General features: G+C 41.9%; 1 protein-coding gene across 13 annotated transcripts in view; it reads right to left on the reverse strand.

The window, feature by feature from the left end:
- The window catches only part of LOC139559507 (unconventional myosin-IXb-like), a 72,878-nt gene extending 56,760 nt beyond the window's left edge, over positions 1-16,118 (reverse strand). For 5 of the 13 annotated variants that reach the window (XR_011671781.1, XR_011671784.1, XR_011671780.1 and 2 more), the window contains exons 1-2: positions 15,790-16,118; positions 2,749-3,638 (exon numbers count right to left, since the gene is read on the reverse strand). Coding sequence is in view for 8 of the 13 variants with exons in the window: in XM_071375565.1 (XP_071231666.1) it covers positions 2,749-3,561 (813 nt within the window). In the remaining 5 variants the exon portion in view is untranslated. Of the gene's footprint in view, positions 1-2,748; positions 3,639-12,980; positions 13,246-14,763; positions 15,103-15,789 lie in introns of those variants that run through there. The other 8 variants (XM_071375565.1, XM_071375570.1, XM_071375572.1 and 5 more) reach the window with 5 other exon arrangements.
- Between the last annotated feature and the right edge of the window lie 2,862 nt (positions 16,119-18,980).

The raw sequence follows: 18,980 nt of genomic DNA on the forward strand, positions 1-18,980 counted from the left end.
ATGGTTGATGATTACTAGTTTCTCTAGCTTGTCCTGAGTTCCATATAATCGATGCGGTGCCTGTTAATTTATCATTGAATCACAGCCTACTTTCCCAAACAGGTGATTTAACAAGCGCATTCGCGAAAAAAGCACTGTCGTTGCACCAATGTGTACCTAACCATAAACATCAATGTCTTTCTTAAAATCAATACACAAGTATATATTTTTAAACCTGCATATTTAGATAATATTGCCTGCTAACATGATTTTTTTTAAACTAGGGAAATTGTGTCACTTCTCTTGCGTTCTGTGCAACAGAGTCAGGGTAAATGCAGCAGTTTGGGCCGCCTGGCTCGTTGCGAACTAATTTGCCAGAATTTTACATAATTATGACATAACATGGAAGGTTGTGCAATGTAACGGCAATATTTAGACTTATGGATGCCACCCGTTAGATAAAATACGGAACGGTTCCGAATTTCACTGAAAAAATAAACGTTTTGTTTTCGAAATGATATTTCCGGATTTGACCATATTAAATGACCTAATTCTTGTATTTCTGTGTGTTATTATATTATAATTAAGTCTATGATTTGATAGAGCAGTCTGACTGAGCAGTGGTAGGCAGCAGCATGCTCGTAAGCATTCATTCAAACAGCACTTTCCTGCATTTGCCAGCAGCTCTTCGCTGTGCTTCAAGCATTGCACCGTTTATGACTTAAAGCCTATCAACTCCCGAGATTAGGCTGGCAATGCTAAAGTACCTATTAGAACATCCAATAGTCAAAGGTATATGAATTACAAATCATATAGAGAGAAATAGTCCTATAATTCCTATAACAACTACAACCTAAAACTTCTTACCTGGGAATATTGAAGACTCATGTTCAAAGGAACCACCAGCTTTCATATGTTCCCATGTTCTGAGCAAGGAACTTAAACCTTAGCTTTTTTACATATATATTGCACTTTTACTTTCTTCTCCAATACTTTGTTTCTGCATTATTTAAACCAATTTGAACATGTTTCATTATTTATTTGAGACTAAATTGATTTTATTGATGTATTAAGTTAAAATAAGTGTTCAAAAAGTATGGTTGTAATTGTCATTATTACAAATATATATATAAAATATAATAAATTAAAAAGGCAGATTAATCAGTATCGGCATTTTTTGGTCCTCCAATAATCGGTATCGGCGTTGAAAAATCATAAAATCGGTCGACCTCTAGTATGCATGACCGCTAGGGCTGGGCAAGGGAATTACACGATATATACAAAAGTATGTGGACAACCTTTCAAATGAGTAGATTCGGCTATTTCAGCCACACCCGTTGCTGACAGGTGTATAAAATTGAGCACACAAGTCAGTTCGTCAAATTTATGCCCTGGTAGAGCTGCTCAGGTCAACTGAAAGTGCTCTTATTGTAAAGTGGAAACGTCTAGGAGAAACAATGGCTCAGCCGTAGGCCACACAAGCTCACAGAATGGGACCGCCGAGTGCTGAAACGCTCAAAAATCATCTGTTCTCGGTTGCAACGCTCACTAGAGTTGCAAACTGCCTCTGGAAGCAACGTCAGCACAAGAACTGCTCATTGTGAGCTTCATGAAATGGGTTTACATGGCCGAACGTGGCATAAAGCTCGCCGCCATTGGACTCTAGAGCAGTGGAAACGCATTCTCTGGAGTGATGAATCACGCTTCATCTGGCAGTTCGAAGGACGAATCTGGGTTTGGCAGATGCCAAAAGAACGATACCTGCCTGAATGCATAGTGCCAACTGTAAAGTTTGGTGGAGGAGGAATAATGGTCTGGGGCTGTTCTTCATGGTTTGGGCTAGGCACCTTAGTTCCAGTGAAGGGAAATCTTAAGGCTACAGCATACAATGACATTCTAGACGATTCTGTGCTTCCAACTTTGTGGCAACAATCAGCATGACAATGCCCCCCATGCACAAAGCGAGGTCCATAAGAAATGGTTTGTCAAGATCGGTGTGGAAGAACTTGACTGGCCTGCACAGAGCCCTGACCTCAACCCCATTGAACACCTTTGGGATGAATCGCAGCAATGTTCTAACATCTAGTGTAATGCCTTCCCAGAGGAGTGGAGGCTGTTATAGCAGCAAAAGGGGGGACCAACTCCATATTAATGCCCATGATTTTGGAATGAGATGTTTGACGAGCAGGAATCCACATACTTTTGTTCATGTAGTGTATGACTACTGCAGTCATATACCCTTGAAAGCCCCTCGGCACGTTTGTTGGTTTTTAAGGCTACACTACGGCTTTTTAAATGCAGACACAACACCTTCTCTGGAGATAGAAACTATGCGCCACTGAACATTTACATTACATTTACATTTAAGTCATTTAGCAGACGCTCTTATCCAGAGCGACTTACAAATTGGTGCATTCACCTTATGATATCCAGTGGAACAACCACTTTACAATAGTGCATCTAACTCTTTTAAGGGGGGGGGGGGGTTAGAAGGATTACTTTATCCTATCCTAGGTATTCCTTAAAGAGGTGGGGTTTCAGGTGTCTCCGGAAGGTGGTGATTGACTCCGCTGACCTAGCGTCGTGAGGGAGTTTGTTCCACCATTGGGGTGCCAGAGCAGCGAACAGTTTTGACTGGGCTGAGCGGGAACTGTACTTCCTCAGAGGTAGGGAGGCGAGCAGGCCAGAGGTGGATGAACGGGCCTTTTACTTGCCTGCAAAGGAATGCTGCTTCTGAAGCAGGCCTAACACCCCCCCACACACACTTACCTCCAGCACAGGCCCAGCTCCCAGTATGGTTCTCTTCACCCCGCTGCTGTAGCCCTTCTGACCCAACGCCGTCAGACAGTGAATAAGGAAGTTGGTGCTCTGGGTCTTCCCTGATCCGCTCTCCCCTGATATCACCACACACTGGTTCTCCTGCTGCTTCAGCATGGTGTGGTATGCCACGTCCGCCACTGCAAAGATGTGAGGGCTTAATTTTCCAAGTGGCTGGTTGTTGTACATCATGACATACTTAGGGTTGTAGATGGGCAGGAACTTGAAGGGGTTAATTGCCACCAGGATGCCCCTGGCGTACGTGTAGATGTTGTGTTTGTAGAAGCGCAGGCGTAAGGCGGCCAGGATAGTGTCCTCGGTCAGGGTGGAGAGGCTGCACAAGTCATCATATTCCTCTAATGAAGCTACCCCACCACCATCCGTCTCTGACCCCAGAGCCCCTGCACCTCCCTGGGCTTGGAGGATGAAGTAATACCCCTTCTCCTGGGGATGCCGTTTTCTGGCCCCTGGGGGCCAAAGCAGCACCCTCTCCACAGGCATCTCAGTGTCCCCTAGCCTCCTCTCCTCCCCTTCAGCCTGCCTGACTTCCAGCAGGGCGTACGGACTGGTCATGTCCAGGCCCAGAGTGGCCACTGCTTTCTGGATAACCATGGCCGCTGTGGCCCCTGGGCTGACCTGGAGAGTACAACATGCTGCTTTGTCCTGGGACAGACGTGGGTAGATCTGGAGGAAGACGGCCTGCGGCTGATGTTGTTGATCTACGTCCAGGCTGGCCGCTCCTATCACACCGTCAGACACACTCATCCTGCTGGCTGACACACAAACAGGACCTCTCCAGCATACCTCACTAGCACTGCCCTCCTCCAATCATGATGTAACCACTGGGTAGGGAGAGAGGGAGAAGAATGCGGTAGAGTCAGGGAGGAGTATGGGAGATACAGTGGAGTCGGAAAGCATTCAGACCTTTTCACTTTTCCCACATTTTGTTAAGTTATAGCCTTATTCTAAAACAGATACAATTGCTGTTTTTTTCTCATTAATCTACACACAATACCCCATAATGACGAAGCAAAAACAGTTTTTTAGAAATGTTTGTAAATGTAAAAAAACTTAAATAACACATTTACATAAATATTCAGACCCTTTACTCAGTACTTTGTTGAAGCAACTTTGGCAGTGATTAGTCTCAAGCCTTTTTGTGTATAACTCTACAAGCTTGGCACAGCTGTATTTTGGGAGATTCTCCCATTCTTCACTGCAGATCCTCTCAAGCTCTGTCAGCTTGGATGGAGAGCGTCGCTGCACAGCTCTCCAGAGATGTTCGATCAGGTTCAAGTCCGGGCTCTGGCTGGGCCACTCCTGCGTTGTCTTGACTGTGTGCTTAGGGTTGTTGTTCTGTTGGAAGGGGAACCTTCGCCCCAGTCTGAGGTCCTGAGCCCTCTGGAGAAGGTTTCCACCAAGGATCTCACTGTAATTTGCTCCCTTCATCTTTCCCCTGTTCCTGACTAGTCTCCCAGTCCCTGCCGCTGAAAAACATCCCCACAGCATGATGCTTCCTCCACCATGCTTCACCGTAGGGATGGTGCCAGGTTACCTCCATACATGACGCATGGCATTGAGGCAAAAGAGTTCCCATCAGACCAGAGAATCTTGTTTCTCATGGTCAGAGTCCTTTAGGTGCGTTTTGGCAAACTCCAAGTGGGCTGTCATGTGCCTTTTACTGTAGAGTGGTCACTCTACCATGAAGGCCTGACTGGTGGAGTGCTGCAGAGATGGTTGTCCCATCTCCACAGTGGAACTCTGGAGCTCTATTAGAGTGACCATCGGGTTCTTGGTCACCTCCCTGACCAAGGCCCTTCCCCCCCAATTGCAAAGTTTGCCCACTGTGTTCTTGGGGACCTTCAATGCTACAGAAATGTTTGGTACCCTTCCCCAGATCTGTGCCACGACACAATCCTGTCTCTGAGCTCTACGGACAATTCCTTTGACCTCATAACTTGGTTTTTGCGCTGACATGCACTGTCAACTATGAGACCTTATATAGACAGATGTGTGCCTTTCCGAATCATTTCCAATTAATTGAATTTACCACAGGTGGACTTCAATCAAGTTGTAGAAACATCTCAAGGATGATCAGCTGAACCTGGATGCACCTGAACTCGAAATCGAGTCTCGTAGCAAAGGGTCTGAATACTTATGTAAGGTATTGTTTTTTATTTGGAATACATTTGCAAAACATTTTTTTTTAAACAACAGTTTTTGCTTTGTCATTATGGGGTATTGTGTAGATTGATGAAGAAATTTTTTGAATAAGGCTGTAACGTAACGAAATGTGGAAAAAGTGAAGGGGTCTCTATACTTTCTGAATGCACTGTAAACATTACAAATGGCATTTGACTGGCAATATAAGTAAAGTATTTGCATGACAGTAAATACTTATTTATCAGAACTTAAAAGTGGCATAGGATTATTAGAATAATTCTCCCCTTTAATTTAAGAATAAATCTGTTTAGCCATTGATAGTTGCAGAGATTTAATAGGATACTGCATCTATACAGTATAGAGCTCCACTGAAGCAGTGAGGGAAGAAACACGACACAACAAATTAGCCCAGCTTCTAAGAGAAGTGAGTGCATAGTTGTCTGTCGAGCCTGTATGCATGCAGACACCAGAAAAGAGAACAAATGTTTTCTACAGTATTTGTTCCACTAAGACAATAGCCTCTATTCCCTCCGAGCAACCAACTTTCCCACGACTGCCCTAACCTCCATTCCGTACAATATATAATATTTTGTCCACTAACAATGAGATTCAGCAGCTGAGTCATTCTTACTCTCCGGTGACATTTTGGACCTCATGACTTGAAGGAAAAAATCATTCATTTTTGGGGTATTCTATCAGAAAAAGGTCATGTTTGACTTTCAGAAGAACATATTGGTCAAGCTCGGGCACTTAAATCCTAATAATTATAGGGAGATTGTTCACACAATCATATTGCAACACTGTTAGGGACATTCACATAAAACTATTTGGAAGTGTTAACAATGCATGCATGTACAGTACCAGTCAAAAGTTAATAAGAAGAGACTTGCTTGGGCCAAGAAACAGGAGCAATGGACATTAGACTGGTGGAATTGTTTCCTTTGGTCTAATATATCCAAATTAGAGATTTTTGGTTCCAACCGCCGTGTCTTCGTAAGATGCAGAGTAGGTGAACGGATGACCTCCGAATGTGTGGTTCCCAAGTGAAGGATGAAGGAGGAGGTGTGATGGTGCTTTGCTGGTGACACGGTCTGTGATTTATTTAGAAATCAAAATGACCTCCAGCAGGCCACAAATGTGCATGTGTCTGCTCAAACGGTCAGAAACAGACTCCATGAGGGTGGTATGAGGGCCCGACGTCCACAGGTGGGAGAACACCAAGATTGGCAAATTCGCCACTGGCGCCCTGTGCTCGCCAATGTGCTCGCCAGAGGTAGCCTGACTGCCATTAGGTACCGAGATGAGATCCTCAGACCCCTTGTGAGACCATATGCTGACACATGCACATTTGTGGCCTGCTGGAGGTCATTTTGCAGGGCTCTGGCAGTGCACCTCCTTGCACAAAGGCGGAGGTAGCGGTCCTGCTGCTGGGTTGTTGCCCTCCTACGGCCTCCTCCACGTCTCCTGATGTACTGGCCTGTCTCCTGGTAGCGCCTCCATGCTCTGGACACTACGCTGACAGACACAGCAAACCTTCTTGCCACAGCTCGCATTGATGTGCCATCCTGGATGAACTGCACTACCTGAGCCACTTGTGTTGGTTGTAGACTCCGTCTCATGCTACCACTAGAGTGAGAGCACCGCCAGCATTCAAAAGTGACCAAAACATCAGCCAGGAAGCATAGGAACTGAGAAGTGGTCTGTGGTCACCACCTGCAGAATCACTCCTTTTTTGGGGGTGTCTTGCTAATTGCCTATAATTTCCACATTTTGTCTATTCCATTTGCACAACAGCATGTGAAATTTATTGTCAATCAGTGTTGCTTCCTAAGTGGACAGTTTGATTTCACAGAAGTGTGATTGACTTGGAGTTACATTGTGTTGTTTAAGTGTTCCCTTTATTTTTTTGAGCAGTGTATATATTACCCAAATATAAATAATTAGTGACTGTCATTTATTTACTGTCTTTTCTAACAACATTTCCACCTTGTTAGGTGGTAATGTGGAGCCTAAACTAGCCATAGCTCTGTGGGTGATTGAGTTTGAGCTAGCATAATGGTAAAACTTGAAGAGGATTTTATATGTTTCTATAACAAACATATTTTAACATTTTGAAATTCTCTATAATTTATCCGAAACAGGTATGAGTGAGACAATTAGACAAACATCATTAAACATGTAAAAATAGATAAATCCGAGTGTATATATTTGTTTTGGAGTGGTGTAAGAAATTGTATTAGATATTGGTAACTTGTTTTAACAACTTCTCAACATTACCTATAAGTTGACACAACATACACACCCCCTCTTTCTCTTGGACATATGCTGGACACATAGGACATATACACGGCACCCACAATTCCCCTCCCCCATGACAATCACACAGACACACCCAACCCATGGTTGGACCTCAGGACAAAGAACTCTCAGGAACCAATGGAACGTGGACACCAGGCCTGATCAGGACTACCCAAGACCCAGATCGACCAATCGGAAGGCCGGACTCGCAGATCTACCTACTTTGCTTGTTGTCTATATAGTACTGTACATTTCTGGAAACTGGCCTCTTTTCCGGACGATTCACTAGGAGTCAGACTGAAAGAGCCTTGCTGCAAGATTTTACTAAGATATCTTTACATGTGATTAAACGGCCTTATTATAAAATTATCCACCTCGTCCTATTGTCTCCTCTTGTTCTCCTGTCAACAGTAAACGTTTTACTAACAGTGGCTATACGGACACACCTGGTGCCCAAATTGATGATGTATGTCACACAGTTAAGTCGAGTGGAGACGGATTTGTTGCAGTCAGTTGCTGCAGAGCCCTTCCGAACTAGCTAGTTTAATGCTGGCAATAGCAGCATTGTGGTAGTTAACTTGTAAAAGAAAGTTGTTTATTTCGATGGGCGAGGGAGAAATAACTTGTAGTATTGATCACCATCTGTATGTCACCTTCACATGTCAATTAGCAAACGTAACGACAAGCTCGTGTGAATGACCGGTACAACGGTGTTGTGTCTAGGTGCTTCCCACTGGGCAGTAGTTCCTTCACCGGGCAGCTGTATTGTGTCGCTGGCAGTAGCTAACGTGGCCAATTTGTTCCATCCCACTTGATTATATGTCGAGTAGGATAGCAGCCTACACAAGAAATAACTTGTAATATTGGTACTAGTGCCAGGGGTTGGAACCGGTTCAAGGAACAGAACAGAAAAATAAGTACATTTTTACAGGAAAATAATCAGGACCGGGAACAAAAGTGATCTATACTGTTCTGAACAGTACTGATATTTTGAAAAAATGGGAACCAGTTAATTACTAACATTATTTTACGTTCCAAGCATTTTTTCCAGTCCCACAACAAACGCAACAAAGCCCCTATGCAAAGCCCTCACTCGGTCACGCAGAAACGTATTCCAGTGTCTGCCTGCTTGCCATCTGAAAATCTTTGCCAGTGTGTGCGTGTGTAGGCTTCAAGCCCCTCCCTCTCCGGAGCATAGTCTACTAGCCTATTGACTTCACAAGCATGATTCAGAAATTATAGATATTTTTAATTACAGAAGAATGGATCAACTTTTTCAATGCTCGTTAAGGATACTATAGTTATCACGTTTCACATTGGATTTAATTGTTTTTAATTCTGGTGCTGATCTGCACACACAGCTAGCTCTGGTCCAACATTAAGCAAACACTCTGAAGTTCAAAGACATTCAATGTTCCTTCATTGAAGCCGCTCTTCTGTAGGTATAATTGTGAGCCCAAGTCAGATAATGTATGTCATAAGATGGCCAGCTCTTCAAGACAAGCCTGCACCCTCTCCCCACCCACAAAATCAGTCGCTTCTTGCGTCCTACACATGTCTGTCCAATGTATGTAAACAAATTGCCTGCCCGCTCCATATAGCAAGCTTCTCTACCCGCACTGATTGGTGAAGAAATTTAATGTCGAGCTAATTGGAGAAAACAAACAATGTGATTTCAGAGGTTTAAAAAGTAACAATATCAACCGTAACTTTTTTTGGGGTCCAAACTGGTTTAGAACTTTATTTTGCTGGTTGGAACAGTGGAACGGAACAAAAAATTATGTTTCCATTCAGATAGAACGATAAGAAAATATTTCAGTTCCAACCCCTGATTGGTACTAACCATATGGATGTCATTGTACAGTAGGGATTAATATTTTCAGAAAATGTAACAACTTTCAATACCGGGAATAATTCATATTTATCCTGAGAGTCCCGAGAAATACCGCAAAAATCAGAAGTGCCCATTTAAAGCTTTTAAAACCTAGATATGACCACTATGCCAGGGTTCTCCCAAAATAAGATTGTGGCTGCAACACATTGCCGGCTTGGCTGTGCCACTATATAAAGATTTCACAGCAAGTGAAACTGATATTTAGTAATGATGATAGAGCAATGTTGTTAACAATGACATCGTTGTCAATTGTGAAACAGGCCAATATTTTCACCATTCAGTTGATCTTAACTAAGGTGAGTTTTCCTTTCTCTGCTCATTTTCTTGGCCCAATGGCAGTTTCCTCCTCTCCTCACTCCACTGTCGCCAGCCTCTGCCGCGTTGTTCTCAACACCAGTTTAAAATCAATATAGTCGACTGTTTTCTAGAAACCTGGCTTTTGTGAAAAGTGGTCCTGGGATCCTGGTTACAGGTTTTAATCCCTACCGTAGTCTACTACTGTGACTTCTGCTACCTAGCATAAGTATGAAACGGGGAGTTTTCAGGGAAAACGAGCAGTTGTTTATTCTTCTTGTTGTAACAGTTAGGATAATGGGACAATTCAGAGTAAAATACATTGTAGGCTACCTGGATTGAGGTACATTTTCCGAGACATATCTCATGCCACTTCTGTGTTTTAATCTACACAGGAAGCTTGTCTGACCCTAGTGCAATTGTAAACAAGCGGGTCGGATCTGCTGGTGAGCTTGCCTGCTGCTGTCCTGCAATGAGGAGAGGAAAGTAGCTAGATAGTGTAGCTAATATCAGGCCTGGGTAAGAGCTAAAACATTTATTGTAGTGATTTTAACAGAAAATGTAGAAATACAGCATTAAAACCTGTTTTGGATAGGGGGCAGCATTTTCACTTTTGCATGAAATGCGTGCCCAGAGTAAACTGCCTGCTACTCTGTCCCAGATGCTAATATATGCATATTATTAGTAGTATTGGATAAAAACACTGACGTTTCTAAAACTGTTTGAATGACGTCTGTGAGTATAACAGAACTCATATGGCAGGCGAAAACCTGAGAAAAATCCAACCAGGAAGTGGGAAATCTGAGGTTTGTAGTTTTCCAAAGCTTGGCCTACCGAATACACAGTGTCTATGGGGTTAAGTTGCACTTCCTAAGGCTTCCACTAGATGTCAACCATCTTTAGAAACTTGTTTCAGGCGTCTGCTATAAAGGAGGGGGGAATGGGAGCTGAATGAGTCAGTGGTCTGGCAGAGTGTCTCAGACTCGTGACGCACGCTCCCGACAGAGTTAGCTCTCGTACCAGTGCTTTGCTACAGACGATGGAATTCTCCGGTTGGAACATTATTGTTGATTTATGTTAAAAACATCCTAAAGATTGATTCCATACATCGTTTGATATGTTTCTACGACCTGTAACGGAACTTTGAGTTTTTGTCTGGGCCTAGTGCTCATGAAGATGGATTACTGGGCTGAACACGCTAACAACTAGTGGCTATTTGGACATAAATTATGGACTTTATGGAACAAATCAGTCATTTATTGTCGAGCTGGGATTCCTGGGAGTGCATTCTGATGAAGATCATCAAAGGTAAGTGAATATTTATCATGTTATTTCTAACTTCTGTTGACTCCAACATGGTGGAAATTTCTTTGGCTGGATTTGGCTGGATTGGGCTCTGAGCGCCGTACTCAGATTATGCTTTTCCGTAAAGTTTTTTTGAAATCTGACACAGCGGTTGCATTAAGGAGATGTCTATCTTTAATTCTGTGAATAACACTTGTATCTTTTATCGATGTTTATTATGAGTATTTCTGGGATTTCTGTGGCTATCTGTAATGAACGTCGTCGGGAGAAGGAGAGGAGGACCAAAGTGCAGCGTGGTACATATCCATAATACTTTTAATCACGATGAATACATGAACAAAAAACAACAAAACGACCAACGAACAGTTCGTTAGTGCAACAAACACTAACCAGAAAATAGTCACCCACCACTCAAAGTGGGAAAACAGGCTACCTAAGTATGATTCTCAATCAGAGACAACGATAGACAGCTGCCTCTGATTGAGAACCATACCAGGCCAAACACAATAGAAATAGAAAACATAGACATACAAAACATAGAATGCCCACCCCAACTCACGCCCTGACCAAACCAAAATAGAGACATAAAAAAGAAACTAAGGTCAGAACGTGACACTATCTGCAAGATCACCGGATGTTTTGGAATCAAAACATTACTGCACGTAACGCGCCAATGTAAACTGAGATTTTTGGATATAAATATGCACATTATCAAACAAAACATACATGTATTGTGTAACAGGATGTCCTATGAGTGTCATCTGATGAAGATCATCAAAGGTTAGTGATTATTTTTATCTATATTTCTGCTTTTTGTGACTCCTATCTTTGGCTGGAAAATGGCTGTGTTTTTTTGACTTGGCTCTGAACTAACATAATCATATGTTGTGCTTTTGCTGTAAAGCCTTTTTGAAATCGGACATGATGGGAAGATTAACAAGAACTCTCTTTCATTTGCTGTATTGGACTTGTTAATGTGTGAAAGTTACATATTTCTAAAAAAGACTTTTGAATTTCCCACGCTGCCTTTTCAGCGGAATGTTGTCGAGGGGTTCCGCTAGCAGAACGCCAGCGCTAGAAAGGTTAACATCTACATTTTTTAAAAGAAAATACTCAGATAAAAACAATGATTCTGAAGACTCTCCCAAGTCCCAATTTAGGCAGACAAGTTTCAAATTATCATTGAAGTTTCTAGCCATGAGTATAAACTAGCAAGCTGGGAAGGGCTCATTAGAAAGAATGACTGAAGATAATTTGTTCATCCCTGTAAAACTTTAGCTGCGCGACATATGTCATCAATTTTGGGCACTAGATGTGTCTACATAGTCTCTCTCTGTTAATTTCACTGAGGTATAATGATTTATTTAGCTTTCCACTATTGTTTTCCCACCCCAAAAATTAAGATAGTTCCTGAACATTTTTTTTACGGAGAATTACTACAAACTAACAGGGTAGAAAGTGTTCAGGGACACACAGAAAACCATAATAATATTAAATACAATAATTCAGAAAAAAGTTGAGATTTTAAGTAGGATAATAAAATAATGAAGGATTTAATATTTTATTATTTGATGGCTTATATTTCTCATAGAAGTTGATGAATAGGACCCGGGGACATGGCAATAACGCCTACATCCACAAAAAACTAAATACATAAAATTCCCTTTGAGATCCATATCTGAGTTATGGTTAACGACACCTAACTTTACAGTTGAGAAATTATTCAGACCCCTTGACTTTTTCCACATTTTGTTACATTACAGCCTTATTATAAAATATATTAATTCACTTTTCCCCCCTCAATCTACACACAATATATAAATTGCACAAATTTCTAAAAACTTGTTTTCGCTTTATCATTATGGGGTATTGTATGTAGATTAATGAGGATTTAAAAAAAAAATTATACACAAGGCTCTAACGTAACAAAATGTAGAAAAGGTCAAGGGGTCTGAATACTTTCCAAATGCACTGTATATTTAAAGCCCTTTGGAATCCACATTTTAGACTAAATGAGGTGATAAGAGGTTATATTTCCTGGGGACAGAAAAGGCACCGGATAGTAGGGATGACCTAGCCCAATAATGGACTAAAGGAGCCTAATGTTGCTCCTTATAGCCCAAGGACAGGTATGGGGTTCCACAATTGCGGTACGGTTCTAGAAACATAAAGCCCTATACTTTCATATCACATCAAAATAATTTCACAAATGCAAAATATAAAAACTTACTGTCCACTGTTTTAACAGATTTTAACAGTTGCAGCCAACAGCATTTTTCGACCCGGTCTTCCGTACGCTAAACAAACGCTGTAACATGGAAATATGGCTGTGTGGGAACACTAACCCTAAAAAAAGGTGTTTGGTAATTTCATCTTTTGTTTTTCTAAAATTATTTCTCACTGATATGAAAGATGTTCCTCCTGTTTCCAAAACCGTACCGCAAGTGATACATGTTAACGTTTAGAACAGGCTTCGGGGCTTTTAACAACACCAATAGTGTGCAACTGCAGCCTGCAATTCAGGGCGTTCCTGCATGTGGGCGTTCCTGCAGTTCCCTCGAGCATCCCATTGGGTCCTTCATAAACACCCCCCAGCACCCCCCTCGAGCAACCCAATGGTTCCTGCATGAACGTCCCCCCACCCCTTCCACCTAGCAAAGCAGGTGGAAGGTTGGGGAAACACTGTGTACTAGCTAACAGTCGCCAACAATGTTCCGTACAGATTTTGCGTACCACGGCATTCAAACGAGGCTGCGATAAAAAAAAAATGCAATTGTAGACTGTTGGCATTAAAATACGTGGTGTAAACGAAGTTTCTATTCAAGTGTTGATTGACATGGTAATAGACCAATAGTATTCGAGAAAAGTTGGAAAAAAACAGACCCCTCTGACGCTGTATGATACATTGTGATGTATCAGGACGTATCGTACGCGCTTCTCTCGCAGATTAAAAACAAGAAAGTGAAAAGGACAGGGAAAGGGGGATACCTAGTCAATTGCACAACTGAATGCATATATTTTTCGCGTCATCACTGCAAGCCATCATGATTCGCAAAGCCGCAGTTTAATGTGTGAAGATAACTTTAGCGCCACCCTAAAAACCCTATTCAAATTCGACACAAACCTTCAAATAGATATGTAATGACACAATATATAAAAACTCTTCATAGTGTTTTATTAAAAATCTTGAGGTGATAAGTTGGACAAATCGGGTGAAAAAAAAGTTTCCCCACAGACATATCTTTCACTATTACTGAGTAGCCTTCGCTTCCCCCTACGCCATTAAAAAAAAAGACCAGGCGGAGATCCATTGCCTTCTTCAAACATGCAGAGACGGGAAGCATGAAGGTCGCGTCATTGATTTTGCTGGAAAGCGGAGGTTGGTATTCATAATACAGTTGACCTGGAAGTATACATTTTTAGGGGGGCTAAAATACGGTCACATGTACGGGACACGGCCAAGTACGGAACTGAAATGTGTCTACCGCATTTAACCCAACCCCTCTGAATCAGAAAGGTGAGGTGCCATAATCGACATCCACGTCAGTTATCGTTAGTTTGCGAGCTGGCACACGGTGTTGCCCCTGCCTCCCGTCTGCTGTGTACAAGAGTCATCCTTACGGCTAGCACAGTGTCCTTTGTTAGCTCGACACTGCCTACTAGTCCTACAGCTAGCTAGCTAGCTACCGTTGTCATCCCCGCCCCTTCTCTGTGGTGTTTATCGGTGGCTGGCATCCAACGTTATTGTGCATTAGCACCACCTACTGCACTGGAGCGCTCCCACCTGGCCTAATTTTAAAATGGTCCACTATAAGTATAAAAAGGGGTTCCTGCAGATACAGGAATGCCCCGAATTGCAGGAGGCAATTGCACCCTTCTCGACAAAACGACCCCTGCCAGAAGATAGACTACTATAGTCACTGCGCTATAAGTAGTTCGCCTCTATGAATGGGCTAGGTCTAGGAATGTTCCTGCTATGTAATAACAATGACCAATCAAATGTTATTCCTCACCTGGCATTATGGTCCATTTATTTTAATCCTGTACATGTGAACATTAATGACAAGGAACTCCCTTTTTCCACCAGTAGTAAAAAACTAGTTGATAAGGGGAGAAAAATTGTTCAACTGCGCAACCGAAAGTTGAGCGAAAAAAAGGTGTTCCCGTCCTTATTGCAAAATATACAAATAAACGCAACAATGCTTTAGTCAGTTGGCAGTGACTGTACGCGTAAAGTAACATCGAAAATCTTCTTGACAAGTTCATGTGAATTGTAACTTCCTATATCTTATGTCCACGCGCTTTCATTGATGGGTTGGGTGCGGGTGACATGCTGAGTTCACGTGCAAGTCGCAATTTGGAAACTCGAAAAGTTTGGACTCGTTATCTGGTTGTAGTTATTCAAGTGCCGCGTTCAACAAGTTAGCACAGTGGTTCCCAACCTTTTTCGATTACTGTACCCAACAACTGCATTTTGCTCTAGTCGGAGTACCCCAGAAGTACCCCCTCATGTGCATTTTACTAGTAGAATAATGGTCTCATGAGGCGTCTCCTGGTACCGCTGGTAGGGAACCACTGAGTAAGCGAGTCAAACATTTTCGAGTTTCCTAATTCCGATCAGCACGTGAACGCGGTATCATTCCCTTTCAATAAAACAGAAATGGCAACAAACTCGGTCAACTAAAGTTCTATCAACGTTAACCGACCTAAAGGCTACTACTTACATTGCCAAATAGAATGACAACAGGCGTTGATTTTCTTACCATAGGCCTATGCGTTTTAACAGCTATTACTGTCTCTGGGATTGAAAGATTGTATTTGCATGTAAGAGTTTAGGCCATCTGGTGGCCATATGAAGTACTGTTTAGTTTTCTATACCTGTGGAATTCACCTGGGAAGAGGTGGGACTCCATTAGTTTGACTACAGTAGTATTGTGTGAGTATTGGCTACCACCAGACTCCATTGCCTACAGTAGCCTATACACCCACAAAGTCACTTAACACCTAAACATAAATACTAATCAAATGTTATTCCTCACCTGTCATAACGATCCATTTATTTGAATCCTGTAACGTTACACATGAACATTATTGACAAAAGGGAAGCTCCCTTATCCACCAGCATTCCAAAACAAGTTGATTAGAAAAAACGAGTTCACCTGCGCAACCGAAACGTCAAATAAACAATACTTTAGTTGGTTTGCAGTGCTGGACGCTTAATTAAGATTTAATCCAACATGAATGGTCATCGAAAATCTTCTTGACAAGTTGTTTCTAGTTCTTGCGAATTGTAATTTCCTGTATCGCCTGTTCACGCGCTTTCATCTATGGGTTAGGTACGGGTGACATGCTGCGTTGACGTACTAGTCGTAATTTGGAAACTCGAAAATATTAGACTTGCTAACTGGTTGTAGTTATTCACGCGCCGCTTTCAACCAATTAGCTCGTCGGACATTTTCGAGTCACCTAGTTCCGACCAGCACTTGAACGCGGCATCATACCCTTGTGCTCATTAGCGCGTCTGCTTCGTCAATAAAACAGAACAACATGGAGTGTGTGTGCATTTTATTTCAGTCAGATTAACTGAAACTGAAACTATTTATTGTAGAAGATAACATCCTGTTTTAAACTCTCTGCCCCTTGTCCTCAGAAGCATATGCATTATTCACGGATCATACATCTCTATAAGAATACCCACAATATACAGTATGTTTTATCAGTGGGTTAGTGAGAATGACATAACTAGCCTACGCCTACAGCAAACATTATCATTCATTCATAAATGTATGCAATGAAATAAAAAGTGAGATATGATTTAACTTCAGTATCATTTTCCATACTTCCACTGCTCCTCTAGTAAACAAATACTGAATTTAGACACAGAATCTGATGTATTTTTCCACAAAGATATGTTTAATTTCAATTCAACCCTGGTGTGCTAGAAAATGCTAAGTGACACAATTCAGTATGATGTCATAGCTTTCTTTGAACCCGCCAAGTCCTTTTGTGTGTAATAACAATCAGCTTAATCTCTGGTTGTTGTGTTCTGTGGATTAGGTTCCTTGCAGGTGTAACACTATCCCGTTTATTGTACATTTGACTCTTTGTTATGCCTTGCACTGACTGGCAACAGTTACTTAAAGGACACATATGCAGACACTTCTTTACAACTGTATTCTATTACAACTGTGTTGACGCTGTGCTTCACAATCAAGATGAGAAGGTTTTTTAAATCCATTTGGCATACTGTAGTCTCACTAGACAGATGGGTTGCCTGGAATACTGTACAGAACAAGACAAGACAGGTGTTGGCATATTCATTACGTAAGTCTATTGTGTTGGTATATTTATCACGTTTATAGCTGTTTCATGCATTGTTGAACATTGCACAACATGATGATAATAACATGATGATGAAGATAGTGATGATGATAATGATGATGAAGATGATGATGTCACATTGGACGCCACTCCTGTTCCTGCTGAACTGAGCCAGCAGTCAACAGACACACACTGATTCCAGATCAGTAGGCACCGGAGTACACAGCCCTGTACTACACATTCTATAACACACACACACACACAGGTTCCAGGCACCGAAGTGAAAAAAAAACTATAACGCTCTGGAGTGTGATCTAGGGCAATTTTCCCCTGTGTGTCGGAACATGCAAGTCTTTTAAAGAACATTCCTGCTAATTTTACAGGTGGCCTGTCCTTTCCATAATCGGATCTGCGCTCCTAGAGTGTATGGCTCTCCTTTTCTTTTTCAAGTGTTCTACTCCGCTAGCCAGCACCTCTCCTAAACAGGTGTGTGTTTCTTTTGCCACTAAATTGTCTTTTCCAACCTCAGGATTCTGTCCTCTTCTCGTCCCTTTTTTCCCATCTCCGAAGTGGTAGTCAAGACACCCTGGTATGCTATAAAATTGTTTTCATTCCAGACACTGAACTTAGCCACTGTGAACAAATCATTGTAGCTCAATGCTCACCAATAAGCTAAGTTCTGTATCTTCAGAAAGTATAGCACCAGTTTGCTCTAGCCTATAGAGGAAAAGAGAGATTCCCCATCATTCACATCATACACAAGGACAATATCAGAAAGGATGCAGTGTTATAGTCAGTGCTGTAGTAGAGGATACATAGATCATTGGACACCGTATTACAAATGGTTAACATAAGACCAATTTAATCCATTACACTAACCTTCCAGTAATGGTTTTGGATGAACACAGATTTCATAACTTGATGCAGGTATTCAATAAAATCTTGGATAATGTAATCCCAGAAAAAAAGTTATTTTCCAAAAGTGGAGGGAGGGATTAGATGTAAATATGTATCGTCTGTCTTTTCACTGGATGGGTATTTTCCCTGTCCCCTGGGACCTGGGTGTGAGGAGGACAAAGTCTCCTAGCTGAGTGTTTGTTCTCAGATAGTGTGCCTGAGCCTCAGGACAGGAGGATGTGCTTACAGACCAAGGTAACTTCCCAAATGGTACCCTATTCCTTATATAGTGCACTACTTTTGACCAGGGCCCTATGGTCCCTGGTTTAAAGAAGTGCACAAGGTGAGGAATATGGTGCCATTTGGGATGCAACCTGATACACTGTTAACCAGCCGAATAGAGATGGTATGACATCACCGTATTGCTTCACTGGAACAACAACTCTCATGTTGAAGTTCTTTTAACTGGAGCCCAAGACACTCTCTCGCTCACTCATGCTGAGCTGGTGTCAGTCAAACACACAAGCTAGCACATGTACGCACACACACGCAGATGTACGTATGCACACACACACACACACATATACACGCACACATATGCGCTAAGCCAGTGTTGGTCAAACACACCAGGGGAGGGGACTTCTGTACAGCACTTTGAGATATCAGCTGATGTACGAAGGGCTATATAAATACATTTGATTTGATTTGACTTTGTCAAAATAATATACGCCACAGGAATGTTATACTACTCCCACAGATCCACCAAGCCTATTGAGATGTCATAATACTTTGAGAGCAGGTGTCATATACCTGTAACAATCCTATTCTTATTGATGCCTCTGTGGTCATACTGCCTATAGTGAGTGATAAGCCATGTGGGCAGATGTATAGATGACATGATTTCAGTTGGCCTCTGTTGGCATTTTCTTCTATTCATCTTTGTTTCTTTATGTACAAAATTGCAGATGTTAAATAAGTTAATTTGGTTTCAATGCAACAGTATAAACATTGT

Source organism: Salvelinus alpinus, chromosome 30, assembly GCF_045679555.1.
Source record: "Salvelinus alpinus chromosome 30, SLU_Salpinus.1, whole genome shotgun sequence".
NCBI lineage: Eukaryota > Metazoa > Chordata > Actinopteri > Salmoniformes > Salmonidae > Salvelinus > Salvelinus alpinus.